We start from the raw sequence: 26,396 nt of genomic DNA, 5'->3' as shown, positions 1-26,396 counted from the left end.
GACCCATTTGGCTGACTCTATCATATGTACTCATTATAAACTCCCGGTCATCCTGGCCATGACACCGTTTCCTGAATTATTAATCATGTGAACTTTTGGCATTGCAAGCCTGCCAATATATACAAATAAGCAGCACAATAATATGATTGCTATATGTCCAATTGACTGATGTGCCTCTTTTGCATTCAACATACACTTGGAGAAAAAACACCAACTAGAAATTACAAATATACATTTTCTTGACTCAATTACAAATTCTATACATCATTTTCGTTTAATAAGGAAACGAGAATCAAGTTGATTGTCTTCTAATCAGAGTTTTGATTCCGATTTAGGTAAGTAAAGTATACAAATTCAGGTAAGGATTGCGATCTTTTTCCAATCTTTTTTACGGTTCAACAACCGATAATATCGGTTACAGTTTTCAAAATATTTGAATTTATGTTCTGATTCCCAATTTCAATTCTGAATTACAATATGTAAAAATGCGGTTCCAGTTCCGATTTAGACATTCCGCTTCTAATAAATCATTCTAAAGTCACATTCCTTATCTGAACTTATAGTTCATAATATAGGGCTAAAATCTAAACGTAAAATGAGAAATTCCTGAGTTGCAATTCACACAATTTTGTCTTTAGAATGCACTTTTTTGCTCAGTATACAACAGACGGCTTGTAAATTAAATTGGCAAGTCACACAACGAAAGCGAGCTTCTCCTTTATTAATTATTTTTGAGATAATAATAGCTTGCAACATATTAGCTAGTTCTTGAATATTCAGTTATATATATATGCGGCATTGGGAGTGTCATTTATGTGATATTTAAGAGTGCCGAATATCGCGCTCTTTTTTATATCCTGGATGCAGGGTAAAATGTGAAAAGGGTATCATAAAATTGTGCAAATTTTGCGAAAGGCCGAAGGAATCATCTGCCAAGTATATATAAGCCGAGCTCAGATATCAAATAAGTATTCAAACAAGTATTACCATAGAAAGTTCAATTTTATTCGTTTCTTAAATATTGATATAGGTCAATTTCTGATAGCAATAAATGACACATTTGTAAAGATAAAGTCTCTCAATTAATATTTAAAAAATTCATTTATTTTCCAAAATGCATTTTCATGATAAACAAAATATAATCAGCAACCTACTTTCTAATCAACAGATAGGCTCAGAGTATGTTCTAGTCGAACTCTCCCCACCAGAGCATTCCAACTTGTTTCAATTATAGTATAGCTGAGTAATTTAAATAATTGTATACTCTCTAAACCAACCTCATCGACCAACGACTAACAACAAAATCCACTGTTTCAGAAATTAATTACTTAAAAGTGTTTTCACTTAATGAACTAGCAAATGAGCTCTTTAAAGTCATGCGACGATGTGTGATATCAAAAACATTTATATCTATAACCATATAGTCAATGACTATATTATAAAAAAAACTTCTATTCTACATTAATTGGGAAATCACTTAGCAACGTTTAGACAAAGCATTCAATAATTAGAAATGCACTTTACATTTATGGCAAGCATATCAATTTGATTTTAATCCTTATCCTTATCGCACTCACTGATAGTGGCCATTGTTTCACTCTGTGCAGACTTTAGATAAGCCATAAAACGGACAAATTCGATTCTATTTTGCTAATGCACAAAAGACCCAAATCAATTTAATGCAGAAAGCTTGCAGCAGCTGTGCAAAATGAGCCAATTCTCGATACTTCGACTACTGCTGTTGTTTCTGTCATGTGAGCTTATATCCGATTGTTTGGGTCTAATGCCTTTCCAATATTTGTCGATTACAAACATATATAATTATAGGCCTCACCATTCAGTTAACATGGGCCATTGTCTGCTATCATTGCGACTCCATCGCGCTGCCCGAATGCGCCCAAACCCTCGGTGAAGTGGGCCAACTGCCCTTCAAAGAGTGCCCCACCGAACTGACGTGCACCATGTCAATTGGTACGTACTCATAATCAATCAGGGATTAAACTGTTTTCAATGCTTTCAAATACTCTGGCGAATACACTAAACATATATGTACATATATATACATTAATGTTTATCGGTATGTGCGATTTAGAAATGATTTGGTGAACTTTTCTTATGCTATGATGACTAGAGACTTGAAACTAAAAGTATATAGTCGTCTGTGTGGCGAGAAAATCGATAAAAATCGATTAAATCGATCAGAATTCAGGCTATATCTTCCAAAGTTTTTTAGCTATTGACAAACAGTTTTGAAGGTACTTTACCACAAACTTATTTTAAAGATCGATAAATAATGATTACTCCCATACTAAATGTGATACTAAATAAATTGCTTGGCAGATAAAATATCATTCAACATCGCTACGAGATTAAATATAATTACCAGCACTTGCTCAAAGGGGACCAATTTGTAAAAAAAATAACAAAATAAAATTAAGTAAATATTATGTATTATTATTATATATGAAAGCAAGTATATATTATTCGAGAATGAAGAAGATTTCAGCTCTGTTTACTTCACATTTTATCATTTTTAATAACACTTTGACTTGGAGTTGTAAATAGATTAAACTTCAAATCAAGAGTGATTTAAATCTATTTAAGAATATATGCATAAAACTTATTAGAATTGAATAAGAAAAATACCTAGAAAATAAAAAAAAAAAATGGTAAAATCTCTTTGAAAGTTGGATTTAAAAAATGTTAGCAAATATTAATAATTCAAATATGTTAATCCCCAAAAATATGTCCCCCTTTTTGCAGTGGACTCGATAACATATCGTGGTTGTGGCGTCGAAACGCCAACCATCGGGGCGACCTACTCCAAGCGCTGCTCCACCAATCTGTGCAATTCGGGCGTTTATCCGCCCGGTCGACTCAAGTGTCATCATTGTGCCGGCGAGGATTGTGTGGCTGCGCCGGCTGGCAGACCGTTGCCATGTCGCCAGCACCAGGAGGAGGATCACTGCTACACGGAGGTGAGCAATGCAACTTGGGCATATCGTGGCTGCAGCTCCGATAGCAACCATACGGCAGCCGCCACAGCGCAACTCTGCGAGATTAATGGCTGTAATGGGGCACAAGGGGCATGGACTTTGAGCTGTGTGCGCTGTGATTCTCAGCGTGGACGTGGCTGCAAGCGAGATCTCTTCCAGCTGGGCAGCAACGAATGCAGGATTAGCCAATACGAGCAGTGCCAACAGCAGATGCTGCTTGGCCAGGAGCAAGAGCAATATTGCTACATCTACAGCCAGCTAAATCGTGTAGTGCGTGGCTGCTCCGCAGAGTTGGAGCCGCAGGTGGAGGAGGAGCTGTCTGGAACTGTGGTCAAGTGCTCGTCGGCGGATAATTGCAATGCGGTCTGTTTGCCGCAACAAACTTGCCTCATTTGCAATTCTGCAGAGACGGAGAATTGCCGTAAAAATGCCAGCGCGTTGAGCAGCAGCATTTGTGGCTCAGCGGAGGCATCCTCCTGCTATGCCTGCGAGCAGCCAGATGATTGGACTGTCCAACGTGGCTGTGGTCAACCGCTTCCGTTGCTCAACTGTTACGAGTGCGCCGGCAGCGATAAGATCGCCTGCAATGTGCTCGATTTAACGCGTTGCTATCACTGCAGCAGCTCCAATTCACCCGGCTGTGCCAACTGGGAAAAACCCGGTGGGATTTCTATTGAGGAGTGTGCGCAACCAGCTGCGCCGTGCCTGGTACTTAGCCATGTCAATGGCACCACGCAGCGTGGCTGCCAGCGACCCGACTTCAATTGCAATCTCTCAACGGTGGCCAATTGTCGCAGCTGCGAGGGCAGTTTCTGCAACAAGGGCGCGTTTCCCGAGCACAGATTGTGGTGTCATCAGTGCCAGAATTGCGATCATGTCGAGAGTCGTGGCCAGAATGCGTTTCCCTGCAGTGTGGCGGCCAATGAGCCGACGGATGAATTGGCCGCCTGTCTGGAGTTCTACGATGAGACCAGCGGGCAGGTGGTGCGCGGCTGTCGTTCCAATGGGCAACTCTACTACGAGTGCCTGCTGCGCAGTCCCAAGAAAGCCGGCTGTCGCCTGTGTGGCAAACATGGTTGCAATGCCACGCCTGGGGCACATTTGCGCAGCATGCTGCTGGCGGAGGAGCAGCAGCGTGGAGAACTCTAGGAAGCATCTTGATTTGTCATTTAATCACAATAATATTTGAAACACTGATTAATTTTAGAGAATATTGAAAAACTCTGCTGCCAAGCTTAATAATTTCTATTGACAAAATTCAAATATTCTCCCACAAAATTCTCTTTAGTTCACTAAATTCTAGAATGCAGCGCATTTTAGTTTTTTTTAACTCTCTCTTCCTACTTCAAATATTGTATTACTATACATTGTAATTGTAATTAAAATGTTGATTGATTTAAATATATAAGGAATATACATTTATTGCAGAATAGCTTAAGAATATGGGAATTCAGCAATTAAAAAAATTGGATTTGAATTCGAAAAAGTGATAAGTTTCAGCGAATACAACTCTTTTTCCGCATTTTTCACAAAACTCAAGTGAGCTTTGCCTCAGAAACGAAACTGCAACCAACGAGGCAATCTACTCTCAGCGCTGCTCCTCAAATCGTTAATAAACATGTAATGCACACAATATTCTATTTATTTTTGACTAAATATGAATGCCACACACACTATGTATATTTAAATATTGCTAAATATTGCTGTCTACTGCTGCTGGGCATCGAGCTCATTTGCCCGGGGCGGCTTGTAGCTTGGACTCAAGGCGCGTCCGCGATGATTGAATGTGTAGAAAGATGGGAAATTGCCCAGTGTATCCCAGGTGCGCTGTTGCATATCAACTGTGGCACGTATTTCCTTGAAGTTGCCCACAATCTGTATAATATTATAGACGACTAGCACCAAGCTGATCACAGTTTGCAGAATAATCTGTAAATAATTTGAAACATTAGTTGTAGCTAAGGTTTTGCTCGTTAAATACTCACATCCAGTGGCAGACTGGTCCACTCCTGCTCCGTGAGACGCAAATAGGTGCGATCTATTTTAAATAGAATTACAATTTACAATTCAAATTTCATTTTCACTTTTCAGCGTGCAAAGGTTGATAAAAAGAATCTCCACTTACGATGTGCGGCAGAAAAAGCGGCATGCGCCAAACTCGCAAAGCCAGCCACCAGTAGTAGTTTGTTAAATAATTTGCTGCCCATTCTAAGTCACTAAACAAACACGACAAAAAAAAAACTTATATATTGTTTGCAAATTGCAGCGAAAAATAAATTAGTTCAAGTGTGTTGGAGATGTAAATTTGCCAGTCACGCGTCAACGTCTGCCGGCGACCAGCTGTTCACATTTCCATGGCGTTGCCAGATCTCATATCATTCACAATCGTCACTTGCCAGTCACACGTCAGACAAACAGCTGTTCACATTAATTGCCTGGCGTTGCCAGATCGCAAACAGATATGAAACACTTGCCCATTCACAATCGTCACTTGTTTCGCTTGCTTATACGCTGTTCATTCGTTTCTGTGACTTCGAATGCTTTGGAGGTTTTGCGCGCTCTATCAAAAACCCGTAAAATATTCTCCAATTATAAAACAAACTACACAACAACCAACACCGGTCTCTTTACGCGCGCGTAAATAAGACTATTTTAAAATCAAGCGAAAAATAAAAAGGCCAGCAAATAACTCAAGTATTGTGTTAGTGCGTGTGTGTGTTTGTGTGTGTATCCTTAAATCCTCGCTGCTGCCCCCGCACAACAAACTGCACACAGGGTGTGGTGTGTGTTTTGTTTGAGAAAAATTCCAGCACAAGCGTAAAAAAAATTTAAAAAAAAACATGTCTGTCTCCTCGAATGCCTCGTCCGCATCCCGCAACGGGAGTGTTGATGATAGCACAACAACAACGACAACAAACACGGAGGGCTCCGAACTGACGCACATCTTGAATCGACGCCAGGAGATTATGGATTCGCTAGAGGCGGGCATTGAGGTGCCGCGCAGCTTCAAGGTGGTCAATGTCTACACCGAATTCCATGAATTTTCGCGCAAGCAAATCAAGGACTATCAGAAGACATTCAATACGTAAGTGACGATGCTTATATCTATATATTTCGATTTTAATATAATACTATATGCAAATGCATTTGAAAAATAATAGTACAATTAATAATGCAAGTGAAAACAGTAGACATTTAGCTATATTCGTTTTTTATTGAGTTATCTATTTTCTTTTCGTTTTCAAACGTAAGAAAAAATAAAATATTGTTTTCTTATATTTGTTTGTGCTTGTTGCCAGATTGTAAATAAAGCTCAGAAGAAAAGGATTTATCCAATCAAACAAATTTTGATAACTCATTAATTTTTTCTGCAGATTGTAGTTGAGCTCACATCACTTAAATGAAATATTAAACCAATAAAACCAAGTTTTATAACTCATTAAATATTTGCTGCTGATAAACTACAATCAATTGCTACAGAGTATGCTCTAGTCGATCACTTCTCTACTTGTTTACCCCTAGACTACTAGTCAGTTTACTTTTATGCTTTACCCAGTTCCCAGCCTCACACATCTTTCGGCTTGACAACTCCCGGGCCCAAAAAGGCCAAGCCAAAAGGCTTTTGCGCTTAATTGGCAACTAAATTGCATGTATCCCCCTTCTTCCCTCACTCTCCCCGCTCCCCATCTGAGATGCAATGGAGCATGAGTCACACCAACTGACTTTGTCACACTCACTTACTGTTCCACACACACACAGAGAGGTCGTTTAAGTTTTCAATTTCAACTCACGACCGATTTGCCATGAGTCAAAAGCGAACGCGCTACTTAAACGAGTGTAAAATGAATATATATTCATATTGATATTCATAATATTGATCATATCATGCGTTGCGGTTTTCGATTGCCAGACAGACGTCTGTCAATCAGTAACGGGCTCTGACCCGACACCTCGTCAACTACCTAGCTAGAATTACCCACATATACCCTGTATTTATTAAAAGGTGATGTGAAAGTTAAACAAATGGTTAACAAAATAAATCAACTATTTTTTGGTATGAGTGCAGAAAAGAGAAATTATTTAAGTGAAAAATTTTAATTGTTTATCATTGCTATATGAAACGAAGAATTATATTATTACTATTTCTTAGCCTTGGGTTTTTTACACTCTTTATCTTATTTCCGCTGGTTTTTCATGTTCTTTTCTTGCGTAAAGATATATTTTTGTATATATAAGTACGAATTTTTGTTCTGCAGCATATCTCTCAATCGAGTACTCTAACTTGTTTTTTGTTTGTTTTAAATACTGCATAGATCTTACCTATAGCTATAACTGTCGGTGTGGTATTTCTTATTAGACAGGATATGGCTAATGATCTACAGATCGTAGCAGCTCTCAACTACTTACAGGATATCTCTTAGTCAGGCATGCCCACTTGTTCATCTCAGCTTACCACACACGCTTGTTGCATCCGCTGAACGATCGCATTTCATCGTCCAATGAAGCATAAACAGAAATTGTTGCGCAATTTGTGCCTCAAGTAGCTAATTCTTAAAGCAGTTGACTAATATATGCTAAGGTATTTTTTGATATCTTAAGTGTTTATATAGTATATATATATATATAGTATATCTTATGCACGTCCCCTTGATAGCACTTATCTCCGAGCTCATCCAAATTTGGATTGCTGATTACGCATGGAAAATGATTAACAGCTTCGTTTTCTCTCTCTCTCTCTCTCTCTCTCTCTCTCTCTCTCTCTCTCTCTCTCTCTCTCTCTCTCTCTCTTTCTCTCACTCTCTCGCATTGTTCAACTATCTCTTTCTCAGAACCGGCTACTGATTCAATGCTCTATATATATATATATATATAATTATTTATTTTTACTGGAACACCTGCAAGTGTTACGCTGTGCAGGTTGTACAGGTTGCTTTGGCAATTAGCAGGCATTGTTTTTTGTGTATTTTTTTCATTAACACATTTAAAGTAAATTTGAAGCATTCCTTGGTCAATACCAAGTTGCCCAATCCACAAACAAATCCCTGTTTGGCACTTTATCAAAAACGACATGGAAAAGCAGACGAACGTGCTCTGAAATTGTAAGCGCAAATTTCAGCTCCACAATGTCTGTGGGAATGCATGAGGACAAAGCAAGAAATTCTTGCTTTGCTACGTTCAAAAATGAGAAAAAGTAGTATATTATATGGGATATAAAGTCGAATGAGTAGATTTTATAAATAACTTACTTTGGTTTGGTTTACATAACACAAGAATTTAACTTCTGATTGGCTTCCAATAAACATTTTAACAGGTTCCCATTTGAACTGGCCTTATCTATCTAGGAGGGGGGGATGAGGTATAAAAATACCTTTCGACATCTTCACTTGCTCTTTTAAAGTTGTTGTTGTTATTATTGTGTTTATCAGCCACAATAAATACAAAAATAAAAACCGGCTATGCAGCTTTTTTGGCATTTGGATTTCGCATTAAATTCACCGCTTCTTTTTTTTTGTTTGTAAATTTAGCGCACAAACTTGAACAAATATTGTAAAGCATAAGAAAAAAGAATAATAATAGTAAAATATTCTGAGTCACGAGATGTTGTTTTTGGTTTTAAGGAAATCGCCACTGAATCAGCGCACGATTTGTGTGAAACTAAACAATTGCAAAACAACACATTAGAAATACATATTCATGAACAACATTCAGCAATATCCAAACAGGGAAAGAATAAACTGCAACCACAGAATTATATAAAAACAATTAGGAATGCGGTTGTTAAGAAAACTTAGATAGACTTCAATATACCCAGCAACCAGCTGTTAAATATTTGCAATTAGTTTTTCATTTCCCTTTAAAAAGTATTGCATATCCAAATGTAAGCAGGTGAGTTAGTGATATCATTTCATAAGAAAATGGTTATTTTTGACGATAACTTGATTTGGAAGAGGAGGATTGCCGATAACCGTCGTCCATATATATGAAATTTATTCTTTTGACGCCGTTTTTTATTATTGATAAATTCTTTAAGTCTTCAGTTATCTAAGATTATGATTTTTATTGCTATCGAAAAACGATATGTATCGATACTTGCGAAACGGAGAAACTGTTATCGATAAAATGAAATAAACTAGATCTGCCTATATTTCAAATTTCAAGTCTTCACCTCGTATATTCTCTGGGATCTGGCTGTTGATCCTGATCAAGAATATATACTGTATGAGATGATTCTTTCTGCCTGCTACATACTTTTGAACAAAACCATTATTCCCATTTTCATTTAGTTCAGGGCATCATGAAAAACAGAATTAATTTAAAAAATTATTTATGAGAAAAATCACAAATATGTCCAATCATACTTTAAATATTCATATGTATATTAGTATTGGTAAAATCCGCTTGGAGATTTTCGTTTCCTAGGGCCGATAAGTTCAGAGACGTGCTGATATTGTTCACGACCCAATTGCACATACATACATACATACGTAAATAAATACACACATACTCAACATATAAACATACACTTGCAATTGTTTATAAGTGGGAAAGCAGATGAGGCAAAGATGAAAGTTAAGCGAACAGAGAGGAGAAGAAGAAGGGATGATGGAGGAGGGGAGGGAGAGGGCCGAGGGAAAAGTGAATTTGTTGAGCCCACGCTCTAGCAATCGCTAATCGGACACGCAATACTAATGTAATGTGTTTTATTGTAACGTCGTAATAGTTTGTTGATATTGCTGCGGATTTTAGTTTCCGGCTTTATATTTCTTTCATTTTTATTTTTTGTATTTTGGATGCGCCATTTTCCGCACGCTTTTCCGGGTAGGCGATAAAAACCAGACGCGCTCGCCACTTAATCATATTGATTTTCATTTTTATATACACACTTAATCTATGCATTTAATGGCAACGCCTTGCGAACATAAATAATTCTCATACAGCCACATATAAATTATGCCTGGCAACGTCTGTCTGCTTGTGATAAGCTTGCCAAATCCTTAAGTCACCCAAAGAACTAACCACCATCAATGCAGTCGCCTCTCACTATTTACTCGCCTCTCTCTCTCTCTCTTTACTGTTCACTCCAGCACATTTTGCATTCTGTATGGGTTTCGCTTATTGCGTTTTCAACTTGATTCAGTCCGCACACAACACAACTGCTTTGATTAGAAATGAGTGCGTGGCATGCATTGTAAGTGTCTAAAACTAAACACAAATTTAAAACTCTAAAAAGTTGTCAATTTTAAATATCTAAATTGTAAATTCATATATAAACATATTAAGCAAATTGTTTCATTCGTTACACAAACTATCGTTTTAAACACGCTCATCACTAGCTGCGATGTCATTGCCATGTCACAGCAAGCTTACAAATTGGGTTCATGGCAAAAGTACAGCAGAAAAGAACACACACACACAGCCAAGCAAAGACAGACACACACAACACATGCAAATTTATGCAGACATCTAAATCAGTTACACGCACACGCACTTTACAATTGAAAGAGGTGTTGTGGATGAGGGCTGGAGGGGGTTGCTTTTAGTTTTGTTCGTGTGTGGGCTTCACACAAATACACAGGCATATATCATGGCAACTGGCGGCGAGAGCTTTTAATTAAACCACAATTACAACCACCACCCATTATTACTGAAGCATAACCCTCCCCCTATTTAGCAAAAGGGTTGTTGCACATTTTGGCTCTTTAATGCACTTCCTGCCTAGGGGGGAACAAAAAGTGAAACATATACACACGCATGCATATGCGAAAATGATCATAGCTACATATATGCATATGTGTGTGTATGTGTAACAGGTTCATCGACATTTTACATTTGAATTTGTCATTCGTTTGATGTGTTTACATTGCATTTACAAACATACAAAGACAATGATTGCTGTTTGTCCTCTCTCTTTCTCTTTCCCACATCTGCAATGCAGTCTGTATGTAGTATGTAGATGCTGTAAGCGTCAATCGATAGCACTCTTTTGTGAATAGACTTTGGCTAAACTTTGCCAAAATGTACTAATAATGAATGCAGTTGGAAATTTTGCAACTGGCGACCAGCTGTCTGGCAACTACAGCAGCAACAAAAACAACGTGCAGCCATTAAGAGAGGGCGCGCGCACGCACGCAAGCGTCATTGTGTGTGCTCATATGTTGATTGGCAATGAAATAAGTAAATAAATGTAATATGCTGTTGTTAAATCAGTATTATTATGCTTTGCTATGTGACTAGTGGCAATGTCATGCCATGTCAATTGAGGAAATATCAAATTAAATACGGCAAAAAAAAATATACATAGAATTATCATGGTCCTTTGTGCTGGCAGCAATTAGTCATTCACTTCTATAATTTGCTTATCAAAAGCGCATTCAATCAAACTGCATAATTTGTTGTTAGTTGTCAGCACTGACTCATAGCGCGCTAGTGCTTGTTCTTCCCCTTTTCTTTTTGTTGTTGTTGCTTCCTGCTGCAACTATAAATACGCACAACGCGACCCACGCAACGGTTTTTATTTTATTTTGCTTTTGCTCCAATTTCGTAATGTCAAAATATAACGGCACATTTTGTGTGAATGTTTTGTATTTTAAGATTTTTGCTTCAAGCAGAATGAGTAAAACTTATAAACAAAGTTGCCATATTTTTTTCGATTTTTAATGAGTACTTTAAAGTCTTATTATCATATCAAACTCAACGATGCATTTAAATAGCTGTTGATTTTTATTGATTCTTTATGCACACCGCACTTCACACAAGAGCCTTAAATACAAAAGAGGTTTTGGGGGAGGTAGGTGTATTTTTAAATACACACAGGTGCATGCTCGGTTTCGAAATGAAAACAACAAAAAAATTGTGTATGCAAGACGACGTCAAGTTGTGTACATTATTATTATTTTTTCTTTGCTATTGCTGTAAGAGTTGAGTTGAGTTGACTTGATACAATAGATAAAGCGACTTGGAAATCCATCAAATTCAGCGCTGCAATGCGCATTTTAAAAACGTTATGCACAATAAACCGTTACAAAAGGTACAGTGGACAAAAAACAAACAAAAAAGTTCAAGAACATGACGCGTTGTGACTGGCAAAAAGGTGTTGTTTGGCATTAACACGCTTGGGACATCGAGCATAGAGAAACGAAAAAAAAATAACAGCCAAGCTAACATGAATTCACAATTGCTTGCTACTAGTACTACTACACACACACATGCATACATACACACGTTCGATAATTGCAAACTGCTTTGTGTGTTAAGGTACTCAAAAAGGCACAAATATAGCTCTTGAAAAAAACATGCATTTTATGCAGGCAACAACAACAATAGCCAGCTGACCCCGTTATTTGTTGAACTGTACACTGTACGCTGTACGTGTGTATGTATGTGTGTGTCTAAATAAAGCCAAGCAAAATCGCATGCAATGAAGCATATATCTATGTAAATTCAGCTTCTTATTATGAAATCAACGAAACGAAAATGTTTAGAAATCAATAACAGAAATTAGATCAGCTCCTGTTAAGAAGCACCACATATACATGTTAATCAGAGCGAGATAGAGCATGGGTAGCTAAATGAAAACATTTTAGAATCAATAACAGAAATTAGATGAACTCCCTGTTAAAAAGCGCTGCATGGGAGGGCGTGGGGTACAGCAGGTGAGACAGAGCATGCGTAACAGGCTGATAAATGAAATCATTTTGAAAGCGATAACAGAAATTAGATCAATTCCTATTAAAGAGCGCTGCATGGGGGACGTTGCCAGATTACCTGCAGGCACGCGTAACAAGCTGCTAAATTGCAAATTATATCAGTTCATCAATTAAAACAGCTGGGTGGAAAAAAAGAAAGACAAACAATGTAACTTCACTCTTAATGAGGATCTGTGTGTTAAGCGAGCCAATTAATTGAAAAGAAAACCACAAAGTAACATCAACAATAGTAAAAAAAGCAAAAGTCTCGACGACAATTGTCAACATTGACGCAACATAGTCAATTGAAGTTAATTAAATGCGAGCATGCGCAACCAGCAGCAGCAATAATTATCCAACACTGTTAAATGCGTGGTGACACCTTCGTGCCTGATTACTATTTCTGCTTCTTCTTGCGGTCTGTCACTTTTAATTACTTTCACTCTACCGTAATTTGTCGTCGATACAATTAACAACGAAAGCGAGAAAACAACAACAACGAACAACAAGAAACTATTTTCTTTACTTCGTCTCAGCTTCTTCTAATGTGAAAATGCAATTGAAATTGAAAGCAATGCTTTTTAGCGTAACGTAATCTTTACAGCGTAATCGATTGCGTTATTATTTATTATTATTACTAATATTTATTTACAAATTTGTCGACAACAAGTCAACTTTGTCGCCTTGTCGCCAGTTTTTGTTGACTGTTTTTACTTGTCTACCTTGCATTGCCTCAGCTAACTGGCTGTTACTTTAATGGCCAAGCTTGTCTTATTTTTAGACCAACTCGTTTAACTTGTTTCAAGTCGCATCCTTTAGCGTGGCAAGGTCGAACTTTTCCGCAACATTTGTGGCATCTTTTGCGGCAGATGCGCAACACGCGACTTAAACAATAACAACAACAACAGCAACAAGAAACCACTTGCGTTTTCTCTATTTTCGTTGTTTGCATTACGTGATTAACTAGCTAAAATATATTTCTATTTACATTTTTATCGCCATATTTCCTGGCCACAGACATACACTTATTCCAGGAAGTTGTAGTTGAACTCTTGACTCTAGCCGAAAATTGATTAACAAATGACACTGGCTGAAAAGTTGTCGCTTGCATCATGTGGCATAAATATAATGAAAAAACAGATGAAAAAGAAATTCATGTTGACAGATTTAGCTACATTTTATTTTTAATTTGGAAGATTGCTTGCTTAAGCACAGCTCTAGTCAATAAATTAATAAAACCGATTAATAGGTGAAGATAAGCTGTAATTTATTAAATTAAACTGTTATTAATTCTAATTTATTAAGTGATTCTGCAAAAAATTATAATTATAAAAATTGTATAATGAAATTGTTGAGAATTATACAATAGTTAGGAAAAGCATCTCGGAACCCATCGGATACCAGATCGAGTGACTATATTATATAGATTATATAGATATAATGAAAACATTAATATTAAACTGTCAGTAATTGCTCGCATTTGTGCAAACAAATTTCAAATTTATAAGGAATTTAATTATTAATTAACTGATGTGTTTACGTACATAAATAAATAAGTAAATTATACGTTCCTTTTATATTGTCATTCCGCTCTCACCTCACTTTCTCGCTCTTGCGCACATCTTCAGTTTTCACTGGCGATTATTTTTTTTTTTTATTGCCAAGTCATGCAGAGTGGGCCACAAATTGTGGCATCAAATTGGGTTAGCTGCTTTGCCTTTTTGCCATTGCGCGATTTTATCGATTAGCCAAACGGGGCAATGACCACAACAAAAAATGCGTCCTCGAACAAAATGACAATTGATTTGCTATTGTTAATTATCATTATTTAATTTAATTTTATTTGATTTTCTTGCAGCTATGATACGGCAAGAGATGGTTTCTTGGATTTGAACGAACTGAAGTATATGATGGAAAAGCTGGGTGCACCACAAACGCACTTGGGCCTGAAGCGAATGATTGCCGAGGTCGATGAGGATCACGATGGCAAAATCTCATTCCGTGAATTCCTATTGATCTATCGTAAGGCGCAGGCCGGTGAATTGGATAATGATTCTGGGCTGAATCAATTGGCCCGGCTCACCGAAATCGATGTGGAACAGGTGGGCGTCAATGGGGCAAAGAGTTTCTTTGAGGCGAAAATTGAGCAGCAGCTGCAATCGAATAAATTCCACGATGAGATCAGGCAGGAGCAGGAGGAGCGGCGTCGCGAGGATGAGGAACGCGTCCAGAGACGCCAGCAGTTTCAGCAGCGTGCAGCCATCTTTCAATAGAAAGCGAGAGATATATTCATCTATATCTATAAATACATATAATTTGTAGGTTAAACGAAATGCTAATTAGCACACATATAGGAGCAGGACTTTGATACACATGCATTACATAAATATATATATATATCCCATCACTTGAATACCGAACTAATCACATCCATAATTACTATATACACATATATCCTCTCAATCTATAATGAGCATACCAAAAGCATAACTTTTAGTTACACATATACATTATTTAAGTACAAAGGAATCAGAATTATATATTTTGTGTTTAGTTTTAGTGTCTTCTTTTTTGGTATTGCGTTTTTCAATTGTTAAATTTTCTTTGCTTTTAATTTTTGTTATTGTTAGTGCCATTTTTTTGTATTTTTTTTTATTTCGTTTCGAGTTTGCATTTTGTTAATAAATATTCAACACACACACATATGTTTAAATTTCAAACACACAAAAGAAGTACTATTTTTTATAACAACATTTTGTACATATTTATGTTGAAATTTGACTTGAAATTTGTACGATGTATGAAAAAAATAAATATATATAATTTAAGTTGAAAATTGCAGTATTTTCCTTCAGCATACATAAATAAATAAAACGCCGTGCAAGCAATATTATTAATATGATTATCAATTAAATGAAACGGCAATTACTATACTTACATATGAATTACTACTGTATATAGTGCAAATAAAAAAAATATATGTGGAAAAAACGATCAAATGATTTTTTAATGTTGACGAAATTGATTGTCGATACAACAAAATAAACGGGAGCTTTATATGGTCTAGCTTTTATAGCTAATATATAATATTATATATTTTTTATATATAATATATTAAAGTTGTTTTTCTGTTTTCTGTGTAAATGTAAAATTAATTCAAGAGAAAATTCCAAATAACGCACTCAAAATAAGCCTCTCTTTTCGTTTTCTCCACTGCTTCTTCTTTAATTAATTTCTTTTACTCTACAAAATTTCACCACACAAAAAATTGCACAAAAGCGACACTTAGTAGGCATTATTATTGCCAATAAAGGCATTTAATTTGATTTCTTTTCATCTCATTTCTATCGACTCTATATTAATTTTCTTCCAATTTACACAAAACACATTTAAGGCATTACAAAATATGTTTAAATTTGCTTAAGCGAGTCGCGTATTTGGAGAGTTTCACAGTTTACTCCATAAGAGACCCACGGCATAATAGAGTGACCCTATACTAAATCCCTGGGTGGCAGTTAAAGTTATAATTTTCAAATGTAAAGTATTTTGAATTGTTTTATATTTATATACTTAATAGATTGCTTATACAAAAAGGAATAGAACTAATGCTGAACAGTCTTCGCCTGCTCAGTTTCGTTGGCACTGGCGCCCCGTCGCTGCGAGTGCCGGCAGCGCAGCATGTCGCCCTTGAGGGCATAGCGATGCTGGCACACAGGACACTCGTGCGGCTTGAACTGCATATGATAGCCTCTGATGTGCTGGGATAGACCATTGCGGCGCTTGAACACACGCTCACAGATGCTGCACTTGTAGCGTCGCTCCGAGCTGTGCGTAATCCGATGCTGCTTCAAACCCGTCAACGAACCGAAGATCTTCTGGCAAATGCCGCAACTGTGGTGGGTTCTTTGAACCGGATGCGATCTGCGTCGTTTGCCAGAATGGCGATTTCTGCTGCTGCTGTTCGCCTGCCGCTGCTTGCACTTGAGTTCGTGCCGCCGATAGACGCGCCAGTGGGTGAAACTGATGCTCTGGCAGTGCCGGCACTTGTAGCTCTGCAGCCGAGCATTGCGCAAAGGCAGCGATTGGCAGATGTAACGCATATGCTGACGCAGGCCAAGACGCGTGCGAAACAGTCGCAGGCAGCCAAAGCAGCGCACGGCAAATGTACGTTGCGGTGGCACCACAAAATGTCGCCTCCTGCGACGATGTTGCAACAGTAGTTGCACACTGCCAAAGCCACGTTTGCAGCGTCCGCAATGCAGCCGATGATTAGCGGGATGTGGATGATGTTGACGCTGTTGTTGTTGCTGCCGCAGCTGACGGCACTTGTGTTGCAGCCGGCGGAAACGTGCCGCCAACTTGGCATAGGCCAGTGGCTGCACATCGACTGATTGCTGATGACTCACTGCTGGTGGCATGGCAATGAGATCGTTGCAATGCAGAAAACTGCGCTGCATATCCAGTATATCGATCTTTGTCTTGGCCGGTAACTGAGCAGCCGGCCACCAATCCGCTTGCCAGTAGTCCACAGCGGCAGCTGGTAGCGACAAGGAGCTGCTGGCCTCCAGCTTAAGGGAGCTGCCTGCACTGGAGAGACTGATGTTTAGAGGAGGAACGCTAACCATGGGAGCGGGAGGAGGATGAGCAGGAGGAGCAGGTGCTTGAGGAGGAACAGCAGTTGGAGCCGGCAGAGGAGGAGGAACAGCGGCAGGAGTAGGTGCTGGAGGAGGAGCAGCAACAGGTGCTGAAGGAGGAGGAGGGGGAGCAGATGGCGGCGTCTCTGTGGGCGTGCCATGTGCCTGTGCATAATGCTGCTGCAGACTCTCCGCCGTAAAGAATTTAGTGCTACACAGGCTGCAATCGTGGAGACGGAATGCCGAGGATTGCACCACACTATCGTTGAGGACGACAATGTTGGGCTTGTTGCTCGTCGCTGGCGGTGGCAACAGTTCACAGATCATCGGATTCGGTATCTGGCTGACATTGGTGACAATTGGCTTGCAGCTGCGCGTCTCACTTGGAGCTGGAGCAGCTGGAGGAGGAGCAACTGCTTCATTCAATTCAATGCCCTCCACTTTCTCCGTTTTATATTGCTGCAACGGCCAATCCTCCTTGGCATAGTTGTGCTCCTCGGTGAGCAGCTCCGATTGCAGCAACTCCTGCGCTGTGGGCAATACGGGCACGGGCTGCGGCACATCTGCATCATCGGTTATATTGATAAATGGATCATCCAGGTTGATAATCTCCATAATATCACAATTGTTGATGATGTCCTGCGGATTGAAATCACAGAATTGAAACTTCTGTTCGGTCTCATCGTGTGGCTCCGGCTCGTGATCGCAGCACGCCTCGTCCAGGCCCATGTCCAGCTCGTCGGGAAAGAGATTGTCGAGACTCTCGCATGCCTCCTGCTTCACACGCACCACCGGCTCCTGTTTGATCTTCAGCTGTCGCCGATATTTACGCTGGAGTTCACTTTGTGCCAGCATCACGACATCGCAGAACTGCGAGAAGCGCTGCAGCTGCCTGCAGCAATCGCCACAAATATCTTTCGGCAGCGGCAGTGTATCATCCTGCAGGATTTGGAGTGTGGGAAAACATTTCTGGATCATGCCAAAGAGCTCGAAACTCTTGTCGAAGGACACACAATTTGGCGCCGTGTTGCCACAAAAGCGACACGTGCTCTTGGTGCAGTTGCTCGTTGGGGTTTCAGTCGCTGCTGCTGGCGCCGACTGCTGCTGTCGCTGTTGCTCCACTTGCCGGGATTCAGCATCCTCGGGCAGCAGTCGCAACGTGGGCACCGCATTCTTTTTCAACGTTTTGCGATTGTTGCTGCAATTGAAGTCGGAATCGCTGAAATGGCGACTGCACACCGCACTCCACTTCGAGGGCATCCATTGGCCACTGCGTTGAGTGAAATCCTTCCATTTCTGCAGCAAATCCTTGCGCTTAAATGGAAATCTGCAAAAGATCCAAATTTATTTTTAGCTGTTGAATTAGAATTTTTTGTGGCGATTTACCTGTGAAAGGATATGCTGCCGGAATGTACATATTTATCGCTGCAATTGACCACCGCACAGTGGGCGGGCATTTGGCATTGTCTTTACAAGCTCTCAGTCTCTCAAAAATGTTTAAACCTATTAAAAATACGTGCTTAAAATGGAATTTTCTTGTTTTGTTGGGTTTTGCGTCTTAACAGCATCAATAATGTTAGCACAAACAGCTGACAAAAACAGCTGCTATTTGGAAATGTAAATAACATTACCAATTGATCTGTTATTAACATCTAGCTTTTATGAATGTCTGGCAAAATAGCCGTTAAAGCGCTATTTTTAGAACGAAAGAAATGTCGCTCACAAATTGCAATATATTTAGATTGTCAAATCTACAAATATAAAGGTCTGCTGAGAGCCAAAAAAATAATTCATTAATGCTCTCGTCTTTTATAAGTCCACTTTTCTCTTGGCGAATAAAATGATTTAATCAATTTTTCTTTCAATACTTTATGAACTCGCTGTAAATCTTGAATGTTAACAGCCCAACGCGAAAATAAGCTAATTATGTTGTTAATGCAGTTCAATTGGAAGTGAAAAGAAAAGACTAGATTTTACTTGACTTGAAATAATGAGGATCCGTAGTCACAGCAACGCAAAAGTAAGCTAACAGCCGTTGTTAATGCAGTTCATCTGGAAAGAAAAGATTAGACAAGACGAGACTAGACTAGACTAGAAATAAAAACACTTTCACTCGCTTTAACATCCCAAAATGAGCTACCAGCTGCTGTTAATGTAGTTCAGCTCACGCTGCAAAGCGAACTGGTTCGCTGCTTATCAGTAACAGCTGATCGTAGACGAATCACCCCACCCATCCACCCCCAGGGACAGCAGCAACGGCAGCAGCAGCAGCAGTTGACGATCTGAATGAGTGGAATTCGTTAGTTAATCTGCAGTTGTGTTGGTGGCATTGGGGCAGGCGCTGTTATAGTTTTGTAGCTGGAGCAACGTGCGCCATTGGACAAGGTCAAGCAAGGTCTTTTTGCATTCAGTCAAAGCAAACCAAACAAACGACGAAAGTGAAAACAAACCAAATAAAGAAAAAAAAATGGCACAGCTGATGATGAGAAAAGGCGCTTCACTGGCAGCAGCGCGCTTAAGTCCCGTTGCCGGGCAGCGTCGCTGGCAGACCAACAACAACAACAAAAAGTGCGATAAGTTTTTCAACGCGTGTCAATAATAAAAATAATGGAAAAAAACACATGTAATTAATTAAGGAATTTTTGCAGTGATTACGATCTGGTTGTTGTAGGTGGCGGCATTGTTGGCGCTGCCTCAGCACGTGAAATCCTGCTGCGTCATCCGACGCTGAAGATTGCCGTCCTGGAAAAGGAACCCAAACTGGCGATGCACCAAAGTGGCCACAATTCGGGCGTCATCCATGCGGGCATCTACTACAAACCGGGCACGCTGAAGGCCCGCCTTTGTGTCGAGGGACTCCATCTGGCGTACAAATATCTGGATGAGCATCAGATACCCTATAAAAAGGTGGGCAAATTGATTGTCGCCACCGATGAGAAGGAGGTCAAATTGCTGGGCGATCTCCATGAGCGAGGAATGAAGAATAATGTGCCCGATTTGCGCCTGATTGAGGGTGATCAAATCAAGGAGGTTGAGCCGTTTTGTCGGGGTGTCAAGGCCCTGCATAGTCCGCATACGGGCATCGTCGATTGGGGTCTGGTCACCCAGCATTATGGTGAGGATTTCAAGCGTGCCGGCGGCGATATTTATCTTGATTTCCAAGTCAAAAAATTCACGGAATCCGCAAGCGATGGCAGCGCCGATTATCCGGTGACCATTCATGGCGGCAAGTCCGGTCAGAAGGTGCGCACCCGCAATGTGCTCACATGCGGTGGTCTGCAATCGGATACGTTGGCCGAACTGACCGGTTGTCCGCGTGATCCGCGCATTGTTCCGTTCCGCGGTGAGTACCTGCTGCTGTCCAAGGAGAAACAACACATGGTCAAGGGCAACATTTATCCGGTGCCCGATCCTCGTTTCCCCTTCCTCGGTGTCCATTTCACGCCACGCATGGACGGCTCCATCTGGCTGGGACCCAATGCGGTGCTGGCCCTCAAGCGTGAGGGTTACACGTGAGTAAATTCCAATTCTACACTCAGCGAAAAATATCGAACTGAATTTTAGAAAATCGCTCGAAAAACAAGCAAGTTTTTCTTGTTCTTTGAATTTGTTATTATAAATATTTTATGTTATTCAGAAATGTATTTCCAAAAAGTAGAAGAAATCCTTTCTAAAATTCAGAATCAACAATCAAAAAAAAAATTGCTCTGAATTCTAAAAAATCAACCTAAAAACTAGAAAGCTTTCCTCGGTTATCTCAATTTTCTGAAAATTCATAAGGTTTGCCCCAAACCCTTAATTATTTAAAAAAAAATCATTTTAAATTCAGAATCAAGTAATAAAATTTACTGGATCGACTTTAATATTAGGATTTAGTTTTTCCAAATTCAATCATTCCAATTTATAAAATATCTAAAATGTTTGTATATGTGAAATCTAAAAATACTAATCTTTATTGCTTATATAACCAAAAAAAAAAACTAATGTTAGATTTGCTCGTAGCAAACAAATGAAAACACGAGTTGAAAATTAGACAAATTTTTCTAAATTTTAGAAAAATATACCCTGAATTTAAGCAAATAAAACGCCTGTTTTTTAGATTTATACTTTCTGAATAATAAGGTGAATTACCTTTGTCAATTTTCTAAAATTCAAGGTGATTTACAAACATCAAAATTTGTATTTATTGCATAATTTTATAATTTCCAGCTGGGGCGACATTAATCTGTTCGAGCTGTTCGATGCACTCCGGTATCCGGGCTTCCTGAAGATGGCCAGCAAGTATATTGGCTTCGGTTTCAGTGAGATGGCCAAGTCGGCGTTTATCAATCTGCAGGTGAAGGCACTGCAGAAATATATACCCGATATCAATGAGTACGATATCCAACGTGGACCGGCGGGTGTGCGTGCCCAGGCTCTGGATCTAAGCGGTAATCTTGTCGATGATTTCGTCTTTGATCGAGGCGAGGGCAGCGGAGCGCTGGCCAAACAGGTGCTCCACTGTCGCAATGCTCCGTCGCCAGGCGCCACCAGCAGCTTGGCCATTGCCAAGATGATTGCGGACAAGATCGAGACGGAGTTCTCCATTGGCAAGGCCAAGTAAGATTAGCTCAATACGACCACCATCCACTTCTGATCCGCTCCTTTGCTGTGCATTTTTGTCCATCACTCTCGTTTTATCTCTATCAAGCATAAAGTTCCGCTCGCTGTACAAAAAAAACCGAATCGAAAATAGTTATAGTAAATATTTTATGCTTTTTAGAAAGTTAATTTGCTTTTATTGTTGTATCAGTGTTTTTTACATTTGTAATTGTTATCCCTTTTGTTATCCTTGTTTTCCTTATACATATTGCTAAGCATTTGTCACTCATATTCCACGATTTTTAGTTATTATCTTTTTATAAACTGCCCTTTCAATATTAAATCATTTAAAATCAATTCGGATATTATAACAAAATTTCTCACACCAAAGTTGTTCACCAAAAAAGACTAAGAAAATTGCTTACAAATAACAAAAAGAATAATTATAATTTTAATACCACTTTCATTCACAAAAGAGACTAAAGAAAATAAAAAATTTTAATTGTAATTTATAATTATACAATCTGATTTGGCTTAAGCACAGAACATCTATGAATCTTAGATTTCGCTTTTGAAAACATTATGGAGTACTCCAATTTGCGCAAAACTATTCCGTTTTCATTTTTGACTAAACGAACATAAACAAACATAATTGTTTTGCTGTCAAATTGTACCTTAAATTTCAATTTGAGATGTGCTTACAAAATATTTATTTAAAATATATTTAAGAGCTACTTTGCATTCATAGAGAACCGACTTAAAATAATTTCAAGTGCATAACTTTTGCTTTTATATATGAAATTTGATATTTACTTTTGCTATTTACATTTTAAAAATGTAAAAGTTTTCCGCTTTTACAAATTGGAGCACGCCTAAGTTCTAATTTACGAGCGACAATTAGAACAAAGATAACAATACATAAATAGATTTGTATTGATTATTAAATTATGTGTACATCAATCAGTCGAATCAGTAAAACTCAGTTGAGTTCCAAAATGTGCCGCTTGCCCTTTTTCCGCTTATCCTTAATGCCCAGCACTTGAATCTTCCTGGGCAGCTGATCAGCAGCTACATTGCTCAACATTTGACGACACTTCTCATTGATGATCTTCAATCCATTGGCGGCATGCTGACGCATTTGAGGATCACACGCTTCGGCTGCTTCGATAACACGCAGCAGCCTATAAATGGGCAACAGCATGTCCTGGTAGTCAAGTAGACTCTCCATGCCTGCCAGCAACTCGGCGAGCACCAAGAGAGCGCCACGCTTGGCAGGCACATAGCTCCCGGTGCTAAGTTCCGTGTCGATGAGCTGCAGCAGCTCCTGGAAGAAACCATGCACCTGGTAGGTGAGCAGGCGGCACAGCTGCGCCAGATTCGCATACGCCGAACTCCTAAACTCATTCAGCGGCGACCGTGCGCCGTGCAGGAAACAATTGAAGAGCACAGCCTTATAGCGATAGCAAAGTGGACCTGAAAAAAGTAGGCAGAGAATAGTATTGGTGATTGCTTCTTTTGATATTGGAGGAATTTTCTTGCTGCCTTCTCTTTAAACTTGTAGTTCGCACTCTGCTATCCATAAGCCATTTCAGTTCATATGCTCCAATAATAATGAGTTGTGCTTATGCTATTTCTGCTATTAAGAATGTAACTTAAGAAGGACTCACCAATTTCGTGGGCTGCTTTCATGATGGCCTCACCAACAACCAGACGATAGTCAAGATCGGCCGTCTCCGCCAGATATTCATCGCTGAGCGTGTCCAGCACCTCCGATTCACGGATGTGCACCAGGGCGGCAAACAAACGCACACAATTGAGGAACGTGTAGGATTCCTTGTTCCTCAGCGTGCTCAAGGCCAAGGCCATAATACGTGGTGCTTGGGAAACAAATGAGGGATCCTTTTTGTGCAACGCATCCAGCATCAGTTGTATGCCATAAACCTGTAGATGGGGCTGATCCCGATTCTCGATGAGCTCACGCGCCTGCTGAAAACTGGCAAGTGCCGCTGGAGCGGAGCACAGCTGACCTCTGAGCAGTTCCAGCAACGGCAGCAGTGCATTTCTCAGCAGAAGATTATCGGTTTGTTTGGTCAGCAACTGTTGCAGTGGTTGCCTCAAGCGTTGCGTGCTTTCTGCCAGCTGTAGCTGCTCATTGTGCTCGAGCAACTCCTGCAGCAGAAGCAGCAACATAAGCAACAGCATCTGATCCGGCTCCTCATCCAACTGTGCCAGGAATTCAGCGAGCAATTGCATAAATTGTTTGCTATGCGTCGTCGCCAGCTGTGCTTTGAGCGGCTCATGTCCAATCAGCTGCTGGAGTCCCAGAAGCAACTGCAACTTCAACTGATAATTGCGTTGCAAAAACTCAGCGAGTTCCGTTTCGCTGGCAAGCAGATCTGTCCTAATTTGGGATGTTTCTTTTGCTGCAGCCAGCTGTTGGAGCATGAGGCTAAGCAGCGAAAGAAATACTTTGCAGGTGAGCGCTTGATCGCTGCCAGCCATGAGTAAAGTGGGCAACATGCTGCATGCAGGTTGCTTCTCATCCAACTGCTGCTGCTGCTCCGCAGCCACTTGCACCTTAACTTGATCTGTCTGCACAATTTTGAGACGTGGATGCAGCGCCTGAAATGCTGGCAAATCCCATTTGTAAAGACGAAGCAGCAGTGCCGGCAGCTCCTGTACGGGCTCCCTGTTATCCAAACAACGTGCGATGAGAGATGCCAGTTGCTGGCGCTGCTGCTGCAGCTGCTGCGCTGGCAGCTGCTGATGCAGCTGCAACAGGAGCGGCATAAAAGGTACAAGCAGCTCGCTGGGCAAACAGGCAACGGTCGAGCTGCAGAAGAGCTGCTGAAAGAGATGCAGGCGCTCGCACAGCTCCGCCTGCTCCCACACAATTAGACCATTGAGCAGATCTAGCGGCGATGTCAACGGTTGCCAATGTGACATTAGCAGCTGCTCAATCCTTGCACGATTCTCCACACGCAGCTCGCAGAGACGTCGCAAGCTGAGCACACCAGCAGGCAGACTATGCAATGGAGCCAGTTGACAAAAGTCGAAGATCTGGTGAACTAAACGCAGCTGCAGTCCGGCAGAATAGCCACGTTGTGCCACAATATTGGCCATGATATCGGCACTGCGCGTGGCGTCCAAGTTTGAGGAAGAAGACGTCAGCGCCGCCAACAGGCTGGCAAAGCCATGGGGCAAACTTAGTTTGCCTAGCAGTTGCTGGTGCAGCTGCTTGGACAGTGGAGTGCCCAGTTGCGGCGTCGCCTTCAGCAGCAGCACATGCCGAAAGTAATCCGCCTTGGATTCGTTCTCCCAAAGATAGGCGAGTACTCCATTCAGTTGGACTTCCTGCTCGGTGCTTAGTTGCTCATCCGTGCGCAGACTCATAATAGCTGCTAGCAGATCACGTTGCACCAGTTCCATGGCATTGGCAATATGCAGTTGACGTATGCACAGCGGGTGCACAAAAAACTGAACACTTAACAAAAGCAGCGATGAATCACAACGCAGAAGATTCTCTGCTTGTGCCTGCTGGAACACTGGTGATTTATAGAAGTCCTCGTGCAGTTGAATGCGCAGTGCATAGTAGGCTAGCTCCTGTGTCACCTGAATGCACAGCTTGAGATGTGCCACAGATATTAGGTCCTCCTTGGCATCACTGTTGAAATTAATGTTGTTCATCAACGATTGTAGCACGTGCATCAGTCGCACTATATAACAATTAATGGTCTTATTCGTATTTATCTGTGGCGCATTGTCAGCTGTAAGTTGCAGTCCTTCCCACAATTGCTGTAACTGTTGTTCCACATCCTGTGGCACATATTTCTCCAAGATCCTCAAATTGGCCACAAGACTTGCTGGCAATTCTGTTGCCGTCGTTTGTTGCTTGCTTGCTGCAACGTATACAACTTGACAATAACTGATAATATATTGATAAATAGCTACGACTCACGCAATGCATTTGCAAATGATAAATTCTCGAGCAAAACGATATATTTCGCAACATTAACCATTGCGCGCCAAATGATTTTTGCACTAATTTTCGCATTTACATCAGCTGTTGTCCGAATTAAGTGGCAACGCCAAGAACATCACATATAATTCGGCACAGTGGCACCATAATGCATTTGTAAAACTTAAATTTAATAACGTACAAATATTAATATTTTTACAAAAATCATATATAGGCACAGTGGCACCATAATCCATTTATAGGAGTTCAATTTAATAATATCCTAATATTTTGTTGCATTAATCATTGCGTTCTTAGCATTGTCATCAGCTGTCTGCTGTTGCAAAAACTATGTGGCAACGCCTGCAGCTGCAGGTGTAATGCTGGAATGACACCTATTCTTGTCTATCTCATCGAAAATGCAAGTTTTTTGCAAAAATACGATTTCGGCACCTATTATTTATAATGATCCAAACCTAATTTTGCTCTTATTTAAATACATATTTGCAGAATTTAATTAGTAAGTTAATGTTTACTCGTG

General features: G+C 40.1%; 6 protein-coding genes across 6 annotated transcripts; 3 read left to right on the top strand and 3 right to left on the bottom strand.

The window, feature by feature from the left end:
• The first annotated feature begins 1,623 nt into the window (after positions 1-1,623).
• LOC6561779 lies at positions 1,624-4,456 on the top strand. The gene is made up of 3 exons (XM_001989174.3): positions 1,624-1,754; positions 1,828-1,971; positions 2,764-4,456. The coding sequence occupies exons 1-3, from the start codon at positions 1,709-1,711 to the stop codon at positions 4,143-4,145; spliced, it is 1,572 nt and encodes a 523-aa protein (XP_001989210.1). The 5' UTR covers positions 1,624-1,708; the 3' UTR covers positions 4,146-4,456.
• A 166-nt stretch (positions 4,457-4,622) lies between these two features.
• Positions 4,623-5,329, bottom strand: LOC6561780 (ER membrane protein complex subunit 5-B). The gene is made up of 3 exons (XM_001989175.3): positions 5,122-5,329; positions 4,982-5,034; positions 4,623-4,925 (listed from the first exon to the last, which is right to left on the bottom strand). Exons 1-3 carry the CDS (start codon positions 5,201-5,203, stop codon positions 4,704-4,706), a joined length of 357 nt encoding a protein of 118 aa, XP_001989211.1. The 5' UTR covers positions 5,204-5,329; the 3' UTR covers positions 4,623-4,703.
• Positions 5,330-5,517: 188 nt separating this feature from the next.
• LOC6561781 (EF-hand domain-containing protein D2 homolog) lies at positions 5,518-15,674 on the top strand. The gene is made up of 2 exons (XM_001989176.2): positions 5,518-6,081; positions 14,541-15,674. Exons 1-2 carry the CDS (start codon positions 5,837-5,839, stop codon positions 14,953-14,955), a joined length of 660 nt encoding a protein of 219 aa, XP_001989212.1. The 5' UTR covers positions 5,518-5,836; the 3' UTR covers positions 14,956-15,674.
• A 550-nt stretch (positions 15,675-16,224) lies between these two features.
• Positions 16,225-18,850, bottom strand: LOC6561782 (zinc finger protein 628). Its single transcript, XM_001989177.3, has 2 exons — positions 18,703-18,850; positions 16,225-18,643 (listed from the first exon to the last, which is right to left on the bottom strand). Exons 1-2 carry the CDS (start codon positions 18,771-18,773, stop codon positions 16,285-16,287), a joined length of 2,430 nt encoding a protein of 809 aa, XP_001989213.1. The 5' UTR covers positions 18,774-18,850; the 3' UTR covers positions 16,225-16,284.
• Positions 18,851-19,568: 718 nt separating this feature from the next.
• On the top strand, positions 19,569-22,397 carry LOC6561783 (L-2-hydroxyglutarate dehydrogenase, mitochondrial). The gene is made up of 3 exons (XM_001989178.3): positions 19,569-19,884; positions 19,965-20,828; positions 21,526-22,397. Exons 1-3 carry the CDS (start codon positions 19,784-19,786, stop codon positions 21,917-21,919), a joined length of 1,359 nt encoding a protein of 452 aa, XP_001989214.1. The 5' UTR covers positions 19,569-19,783; the 3' UTR covers positions 21,920-22,397.
• Positions 22,398-22,426: 29 nt separating this feature from the next.
• LOC6561784 (transport and Golgi organization protein 6) lies at positions 22,427-25,942 on the bottom strand. The gene is made up of 3 exons (XM_001989179.2): positions 25,856-25,942; positions 23,565-25,796; positions 22,427-23,370 (listed from the first exon to the last, which is right to left on the bottom strand). Exons 1-3 carry the CDS (start codon positions 25,914-25,916, stop codon positions 22,877-22,879), a joined length of 2,787 nt encoding a protein of 928 aa, XP_001989215.1. The 5' UTR covers positions 25,917-25,942; the 3' UTR covers positions 22,427-22,876.
• Between the last annotated feature and the right edge of the window lie 454 nt (positions 25,943-26,396).

Source organism: Drosophila grimshawi, unplaced genomic scaffold, assembly GCF_018153295.1.
Source record: "Drosophila grimshawi isolate 15287-2541.00 unplaced genomic scaffold, ASM1815329v1 contig_1377, whole genome shotgun sequence".
Lineage (NCBI taxonomy): Eukaryota > Metazoa > Arthropoda > Insecta > Diptera > Drosophilidae > Drosophila > Drosophila grimshawi.
Note: the sequence above shows the minus strand (reverse complement) of the source record. Positions and strands in the feature narration are given on the sequence as shown.

Bases quoted from the DNA above. Each gene is read 5' to 3' on its own strand.
- LOC6561779 (XM_001989174.3), top strand. From the start codon at position 1,709: ATGAGCCAATTCTCGATACTTCGACTACTGCTGTTGTTTCTGTCAT. The intron at 1,755-1,827 runs GTGAGCTTATAT...ATATAATTATAG, and splicing joins ACTGCTGTTGTTTCTGTCAT to GCCTCACCATTCAGTTAACA. The intron at 1,972-2,763 runs GTACGTACTCAT...CCCTTTTTGCAG, and splicing joins GACGTGCACCATGTCAATTG to TGGACTCGATAACATATCGT.
- LOC6561780 (XM_001989175.3), bottom strand. From the start codon at position 5,203: ATGGGCAGCAAATTATTTAACAAACTACTACTGGTGGCTGGCTTTGCG. The intron at 5,035-5,121 runs GTAAGTGGAGAT...TATTTAAAATAG, and splicing joins CGCTTTTTCTGCCGCACATC to ATCGCACCTATTTGCGTCTC. The intron at 4,926-4,981 runs GTGAGTATTTAA...AATTATTTACAG, and splicing joins GGACCAGTCTGCCACTGGAT to ATTATTCTGCAAACTGTGAT.
- LOC6561781 (XM_001989176.2), top strand. From the start codon at position 5,837: ATGTCTGTCTCCTCGAATGCCTCGTCCGCATCCCGCAACGGGAGTGTT. The intron at 6,082-14,540 runs GTAAGTGACGAT...ATTTTCTTGCAG, and splicing joins TATCAGAAGACATTCAATAC to CTATGATACGGCAAGAGATG.
- LOC6561782 (XM_001989177.3), bottom strand. From the start codon at position 18,773: ATGCCCGCCCACTGTGCGGTGGTCAATTGCAGCGATAAATATGTACAT. The intron at 18,644-18,702 runs GTAAATCGCCAC...GATCTTTTGCAG, and splicing joins GGCAGCATATCCTTTCACAG to ATTTCCATTTAAGCGCAAGG.
- LOC6561783 (XM_001989178.3), top strand. From the start codon at position 19,784: ATGGCACAGCTGATGATGAGAAAAGGCGCTTCACTGGCAGCAGCGCGC. The intron at 19,885-19,964 runs GTGCGATAAGTT...GAATTTTTGCAG, and splicing joins ACCAACAACAACAACAAAAA to TGATTACGATCTGGTTGTTG. The intron at 20,829-21,525 runs GTGAGTAAATTC...TATAATTTCCAG, and splicing joins CTCAAGCGTGAGGGTTACAC to CTGGGGCGACATTAATCTGT.
- LOC6561784 (XM_001989179.2), bottom strand. From the start codon at position 25,916: ATGGTTAATGTTGCGAAATATATCGTTTTGCTCGAGAATTTATCATTT. The intron at 25,797-25,855 runs GTGAGTCGTAGC...TATACGTTGCAG, and splicing joins ATCATTTGCAAATGCATTGC to CAAGCAAGCAACAAACGACG. The intron at 23,371-23,564 runs GTGAGTCCTTCT...TACTTTTTTCAG, and splicing joins GAAAGCAGCCCACGAAATTG to GTCCACTTTGCTATCGCTAT.